The sequence below is a fragment of the Gymnodraco acuticeps genome, unplaced genomic scaffold, assembly GCF_902827175.1.
Source record: "Gymnodraco acuticeps unplaced genomic scaffold, fGymAcu1.1, whole genome shotgun sequence".
Classification (NCBI taxonomy): domain Eukaryota; kingdom Metazoa; phylum Chordata; class Actinopteri; order Perciformes; family Bathydraconidae; genus Gymnodraco; species Gymnodraco acuticeps.
This window is the reverse complement of record NW_022992053.1, coordinates 1,950,516-1,958,483: the sequence shown is the minus strand read 5'-3', so window position 1 is coordinate 1,958,483 and position 7,968 is coordinate 1,950,516. Positions and strand designations below refer to the sequence as shown.

Genomic DNA, 7,968 nt, shown 5'->3' with positions numbered 1-7,968 from the left:
AGTAGTGAACCATCTTGCACTGAAGTCTGCATGTTCAAATAGTCGTTCATCGACTCTGGCACCAGCTGCACTAAAGTTAGTTCTCTGTTTGTTTTAATGCACTGACCATGTTAATGGTGAAAGACTATTCAATGTAACGCAGGTATCACAAATTCCATGGAAGGATTATTTTGGTACATTTATATTTTAAAATTGCAGATACAGTGAGTTAGCTTATTTCAGCATGGACTTTGAACATGTTTTGTAACTGTAGGAAACAAACTGTCAGCACACTTGATAATTCCAACAGGCTGCACCGAGGCAATTTTCTGGAGATTTCAAGAACTGAGTGTTCAATTCAGCAGTTTATGGTTGCCAAACATTTGGTAAATGACTTTATTGCCAAAACTTAACAGATACAGTAGACCAAATACAAACGTTATTGACTTAAATGCTTATGGTGACACATTTAAAAATGCAGGTAAGTCCATAGTATACATTTGTTTTAATTTGGCCACAAAAGACAATTATGGAATATACCTTGAATGCTAATTCATACCAAATTGAGAGCAGTTATCAAAGTAACAGTAACTGTAGATACACAGTAGAGTCTGTGCAAAGTTTGATAGCAAAAGCTACCATTAGATCATGATACCAGAACAAGTAATGCTGTAGAAGCAAAGACACATGTTCAAGAATTTGACTTTAACATTAGATATTATCTTGGCTTTGTTCGGGTGTAAGTGGAATATTGAATGGGCGGCTGTTCTTCAGCCTGTGTTAACTTGAGTCTGGTCCTTGCCCTTCCTTTCCCCATCCCCTCTGAGCAGCTGCAGCATGGCGGCCTGTTCTCTGGGCAACAGACTGGTGGCGTGTCTCCTCAACGTGTCTGAGGCTCGCAGCAAAGACCTGGTGGAGACTGTGGCCAAGGCAGCCTTATTCAACACTGAAGGTAAGGACAATTCTATTTGTACCCTGCCTCAGAGTCCTGCACGGGTCTGATTTTCAAGACCTGCTCCCGCCCCGCACCCGCGACATGCAATACCGAACCCGCCCCGCTACCCGCACATATTGCCAATTAGTTCCCCAACCCGACCCGACCCGTCGGCACAAGATCCGCAACCCGTCCCGAACCTGAACCCGCACTCCCGCAGTTGCATATATGTCTCAAAAAGCGTGGGATGTTGGTTATTTTCTCCATCTAGGATGACACCAAAAGCCTCCCAGACGTTGGATTTCGTTCTTGAGGAAGTGTTATTGAAAATGCTGTATTCTCCGCTAGAGAGCTTCACCTCAGCCATTTAGAATGTGGCGCGCTCAGCAGCAGATTGATGCGCTGCATATGATTATGCACGGTCCCGCGGGGGAGAGGTCTGAGGATTTAAACATTAAACTAAATTATTATTATTTTAATATACAGTGGGGCAAAAAAGTATTTAGTCAGCCACCAATTGTGCAAGTTATCCCACTTAAAAAGATGAGAGAGGCCTGTAATTTTCATCCTATGGTACGCTTCAACTATGAGAGACAGAATGGGGGGAAAGAATCCAGGAAATCACATTGTAGGATTTTTAATGAATTAATTGGTAAACTCCTCGGTAAAATAAGTATTTGGTCACCTACAAACAAACAAGATTTCTGGCTCTCACAGACCTGTAACTTCTTCTTTAAGAGCCTCCTCTGTCCTCCACTCGTTAACTGTATTAATGGCACCTGTTTGAACTCGTTATCAGTATAAAAGACCTGTCCACAACCTCAAACAGTCACATTCCAAACTCCACTATGGCCAAGACCAAAGAGCTGTCAAAGGACACCAGAAACAAAATTGTAGACCTGCACCAGGCTATGGAGTTATATTTGTGCCTCTATCCTGAGCACGCAATGAAACATGTTGAGCATAGAAAATGCTATTGAGCGCGCACTTGAACAGTTTTGAGCACAGAGAAATATATTTTCTCTCGTAAAACTCCTGCTCCGTGCACAAGCAGACCGCTGCACGCGCTCTCTCTCCCCCGCTCGCTCGACCTCTCCAGCCTGTGCGCGCTCAGCTTTGCCTGCGCTCGCTCAAGTTGTCACAGCGTTACAAATGTGCCACAAAACCAACCAATCGGAGAACTCGAGAAGGTCAATTCTGATTGGCTGGTCGTCTCCAATCATATCTTCTATCTGAGATGAGAGAGGGATTTTCGGTTGCCATCGGGCTGTTGACGTTCTTATTACACATCTATCGTTGACATTTACAGGACATGACAGACTCGAATGAAGAGAATAGCACGCCACAGTGTCAGGTGAGTTATACATTTCTAGTTTTCTGATATCACGTTATTGTTTGCAATGCCTGAGTTTGCTAGCCGGCAACATAGCTATAGGGGTAGTTTAAGCAAACCGCTAACAAACCGTAGCATACATGTAGCTACATGAACCCTTCTGAGGTATTGATTACTTGCTATAAGCATTAGAGGTGGCAGAATGACAAAACCTGTTTCTCTCTCTATCACAATGTTGGGTTGACCAGAACCTGGACCAACTTCTGTTTCCTGTTCTACAATGGGCATATGCTTGCGTTAATTTTCAACCGGACAGATGAGGCTAGGATACCGGCTAAAGTTAGCAACACACATTAACCATGAACAGCCTAATAATCCGTTCTCTTAATGTTATTTCTTCCAACGTTGTGGAATTAGAGAAAAGGGGCTTCTTAACGTGCTTTTATCCGGGGTGGAGGGAGTTACATATTAACATTGGGGCGTGTGATTGTAGTGGGTGGAGAAATGAGGATATCCATCTTGGAGTTCAAGCTAGTATAATATAGTTAACGTTACACAATAATAAGGAAGAGAGCTATTTGTGTGATACATCGCTATTGATATGGATTTAGAGTGGATATTTGAGACTTCTAAACAGTAAACAAAAACATAACTTATGGGTGAGTGTTTTTAGCAGTCATATTATGTCCTTGTGATTCTGTTGATTATTACCTGTCTGTATTATGTTGCAGCTCAGCTGATTTTGGATTGATGGCAAAGGGCGAGGGACTTAAGTGAGAGTGAAAACACAAGGTAAGTTTAAAATAGGTCAGCAATGTCCCACCCTATTGCTAGATGTATCTAACCCTTCTCCTGTCTCCCTCTCTCAGCACAAGAACCCCAGGGGGATTCCATGGAGCCTGAAGACCTGCAATGAGACCCTCACCCTGCACCTGAGTCTCAACTCCCAGAGTTTTGCAAGCCTCTCCCTGTTCCTTATTTTGATTAAACAGACGTTAAGCTTCCCAATGGTGTGGTCTTCGTTTTGTGAAAAATATGATTACCTCACATATGTTGTTGCTGTTGTTGTCTTTTGTGATAATTAAATTGCTCCTGCTGACTTGAGCCAGCCATTCTTTCCTCCTCTCTGTGTCAGTGGGGAAACCTTACATTCATACTCCTTTCTCTGAGCGCTTGGAGCATCCCTAGGCAGCACAGCAAACCATGGGGGAGACGATATGCCAGGACAACACAGAGGAAAAGGCACAGACAAACGGCATGATATGCTATTCAATGTTTATTGAATTCCATTTATTTACAATGGATGTTCCTAAAACAACACATTTAACATCATCAACATCATCATCATGCTGCTGCTGCTAGTGCTTTGACTCATTGTGCTGTCAGTTGACAATCATTGATAGGCACCTGTGGGTCTCCTGTCCTGTCTGAAAGTCATAAAGATTACATTAGTACTTTAGATTACTTGTGTCCTCAATTACCAGGGGATTACTAAAACCACCATGAATTAAAGAAATGGTAGAAATGTATCTAATCAGAATTTTTAAACCTTCCTTCCCCTCCCTCTAAATATATCAATAAACATTAGGATGTGATGCTCCTGACTACCATACAGGTTTAAGAAGATAATATTTGTTTTAAAGAATTCAAAGCAATAAACAACAGGCTCTTTAACCAAGGCAATGTTAGCCTAACATGTATGTTAACAGGTAAGATAGCTGTTCACACTATGTATATTTTCTACTTTCTACGTTGTAATGCTATGTTATTTCTATTTAAGATGTTTACATTTTCGATTGTTTAATTCTAGTCTTTTAACTGTCTAATGTACAATGCCTCCTTGTCTTTTGCTGCTGCAGCGTAAACATTTCCCCAATTGGTATCAATAAAGTACTTCTTATTTTATCTTAATCCTCAAATATTAGCACATTTTAAAAAAAAAACACACACATTGATGTAACTACATACACATATCAATATGTTGTATAAATATTGCAAATCAAATCCTTTATTGATCACTAATTACCAAAAATTGCATTTCTATCCTGTTATTAATGCATTCAAATCGTGATTCAAATGGCCCGCCACGAACTTCCGGGAACTTTCTGAGTCTCTCTGAACCACGTGACAATCAAGCATTTTGGACTTCCGCTGTAGCAACACTTCTCTCTACATGGCGCTGGACCAGCCAATCAGAATTGACCTTCTCGAGTTCTCCGATTGGTTGGTTTTGTGGCACATTTGTAACGCTGTGACAACTTGAGCGAGCGCAGGCAAAGCTGAGCGCGCGCAGGCTGGAGAGGTCGAGCGAGCGGGGGAGAGAGGGCGTGTGCAGCGGTCTGCTTGCGCACGGAGCAGGAGTTTTATGAGAGAAAATATATTTCTCTGTGCTCAAAACTGTTCAAGTGCGCGCTCAATAGCATTTTCTATGCTCAATAGCATTTTCTATGCTCAACATGTTTCATTGCGTGCTCAGGATAGAGGCACAAATATAACGCCATACCAGGCTGGGAAGACTGAATCTGCAATAGGTAAGCAGCTTGGTTTGAAGAAATCAACTGTGGGAGCAATTATTAGAAAATGGAAGACATACAAGACCACTGATAATCTCCCTCGATCTGGGGCTCCACGCAAGATCTCATCCCGTGAGGTCAAAATGATCACAAGAACGGTGAGCAAAAATCCCAGAACCACACGGGGGGGATCTAGTCAATGACCTGCAGAGAGCTGGGACCAAAGTAACAAAGGCTACCATCAGTAACACACTACGCCGCCAGGGACTCAAATCCTGCAGTGCCAGACGTGTCCCCCTGCTTAAGCCAGTACATGTCCAGGCCCGTCTGAAGTTTGCTAGAGAGCATTTAGATGGGAGAATGTCATATGGTCAGATGAAACCAAAATAGAACTTTTTGGTAAAAACTCAACTAGACGTGTTTGGAGGAGAAAGAATGCTGAGTTGCATCCAAAGAACACCATACCTACTGTGAAACATGGGGGTGGAAACATCATGCTTTGGGGCTGTTTTACTGCAAAGGGACCAGGACGACTGATTCGTGTAAAGGAAATAATGAATGGGGCCATGTATCGTGAGATTTTGAGTGACAACCTCCTTCCATCAGCAAGGGCATTGAAGATGAAACGTGGCTGGGTCTTTCAGCATGACAATGATCCCAAACACACCGCCCGGGCAACGAAGGAGTGGCTTCGTTAGAAGCATTTCAAGGTCCTGGAGTGGCCTAGCCAGTCTCCAGATCTCAACCCCATAGAAAATCTTTGGAGGGAGTTGAAAGTCTGTGTTGCCCAGCGACAGCCCCAAAACATCCCTGCTCTAGAGGAGATCTGCATGGAGGAATGGGCCGAAATACCAGCAACAGTGTGTGAAAACCTTGTGAAGACTTACAGAAAACGTTTGACCTCTGTCATTGCCAACAAAGGGTATATAACAAAGTATTGAGATGAACTTTTGTTATTGACCAAATACTTATTTTCCACCATCATTTGCAAATAAATTCTTTAAATATCAGACAATGTGATTTTCTGGATTTTTTTTTTCTCATTTTGTCTCTCATAGTTGAGGTATACCTAGGATGAAAATTACAGGCCTCTCTCGTCTTTTTAAGTGGCAGAACTTGCACAATTGGTGGCTGACTAAATACTTTTTTGCCCCACTGTATTTATTATGCAACACCCGCGACCCGACCCGCATCATCTTTGTTTTACCCAGAACCGAACCCGGAAAAAAGCGTTTGATAAAATAGGCTACCACCCGCAAATCACTTTTTTTGCGGGTCACCCGGGTACCCGACCCGATGCAGGACTCTGCCCTGCCTTACATTTAAAGGTATAATGTGAGGCGGTCAGAAATGGTCTTTTTGATAATAATAATAATACATTTTATTTGTAAAGCACATTTCATAGCTAAAAGCAATCCCAAAGTGCTACAGTAGGGCATAACACTCATACATAAACATTGGGGGGGGTGGTAGAGCACGCTCGTGAACTGTTAGCGTTGGAGCCTCGCTTCGGGGAAACATTTGCCGTATTAGCACATAACATGAGGCCCCCTGCGCTTGTTCTGCGTGTAGGGAGGGTTTCCCCATGGTGTGGAGCTGTCCTGGGGGGGGGCGAAGCAGATGGTTGGTTGTAGAACAGAGGTTGCATGTGGAGGTTTGTGGTGAGAGTAGTTCCTTGAGGTAGGAAGGAGAGTTCCCGTGGATGCACTGATGGGTCAGTAGTGAGATCTTGTTTTTGATCCTGAATGAGACAGGAAGCGAGTGAAGAATGGGTTTGATCATCTCACCAGGATCCTAGCGGCACTGTTCTGTATGTATTAGAGCTTCTGAAGGCTCTTGCTAGGAGTCCCGATGAGGAGAGCGTTGCCGTAGTCGAGCCTTGAGGAGACGAAGGCATGTACCCATTTTTCAACATCTGACAGGGAGAGTGTAGGGCGGAGTTTTGCAATGTTCCTGAGGTGGTAGAAGGAGGTTTTGCACAGATGTTTGATGTGGGTGTCAAAGGTCAGATGGCCATACACCCAGGTTGGTAACTGATGAGGAAAAGAGTATGTTTTGGCCAGAAAAGGCGATATGGGTTATGGGGGATGAGTGGTTGGTCAAAATTAAAATAGCCTCTGTTTTGGAGCTATTGAGCTGCAGGAAGTTTTATTTCATCCAAACCTCTATTTCCTCAAGGCAAATGTTTAAGGATGATCACACCACAGGTGACAGGGTGTGTCTGGGACCTTGCACCTCCCAATAGAATAGATAGCTCAGGGCGGAGTCAGAGAGTCCGGTGGTGTAGTGGTGCGCTGAAGGAGGAAGTGATGGTCAACCCTTTGGAAGGCTACCGATCCAGGAGGATGAGGAGCCCCACATTCTCCTGGCATCTCTCGCACAAGGGACTGGTATTTGTATCCAGTTTAAAGTCATATTGTTATGATACACTTTATATTTTAACTGAGTGGAGGATTTAGTCATCAGACATCTGGATATTAAGTTCTCAGAGAACCAAGCAGAACAATGTTAGCTGGAGCTGGCTAAACAGCTTCCGCTGCTGGGAAACTGCTTTTTAACTGTTTAAATCACCTTTTCTGTATGTTTTGGAGATGAGGAGAGTTATACAGACAATACAGCCCCCAGTAAAATCTTCCTGAACATCTGGATTTTTTTGTTATCAGAGACGTAAGATGAGCAGACATTAGTCACACTGTTTGCAACCTCTCTTGTACAGCCATGATTGTGGTCAGAGAAACACTTATTTTTGTGATCATGAGATATCAGAGGATTAGTTTTCTGGTATCAATCTCCTAAATAATGATCACTGAAGGAATCCTAACCTGGAGAAGCTTTATAACAGCAATAGCCACTTTCACACCAAGTACTTTGCCGTACTTAGTGCACACCAAAATGCAAAATATATTTTGCATTTTGGTGTGAATGCAAAATAAGGGGTAGCCTACTAACGGAACTAAACGGGAAAAGTACTCCGGTGTGAACGTGCCTAATAATGATGTTGTAGACAACAACAAATCCCATGATCCCATTGTGTTGCAACTTCATAATATCACCAAACCTCGTCTTTTGTTAATATTATTATAAATAAGTCTGAGGATAATTAGTACCAGCAATTTGGTCATATGCTGCTAATAAAGTAATTACTCCAAACTTTATTCTCAAGCCACGTGGTAATCCAAAGTATAGGCTTAAAGCAGTTATAAACCAGC

At 42.8% G+C, this 7,968-nt stretch overlaps 1 protein-coding gene across 1 annotated transcript in view; it reads left to right on the top strand.

The window, feature by feature from the left end:
- Positions 1-184: 184 nt before the first annotated feature.
- Positions 185-7,968, top strand: part of ftcdnl1 (formiminotransferase cyclodeaminase N-terminal like 1) — a 39,383-nt gene continuing 31,599 nt past the window's right edge. The window contains 2 exon segments of the mRNA XM_034202032.1: positions 185-203; positions 810-931. Of these exon segments, the coding sequence (XP_034057923.1) occupies positions 817-931 (115 nt within the window). The 5' untranslated portion in view covers positions 185-203; positions 810-816.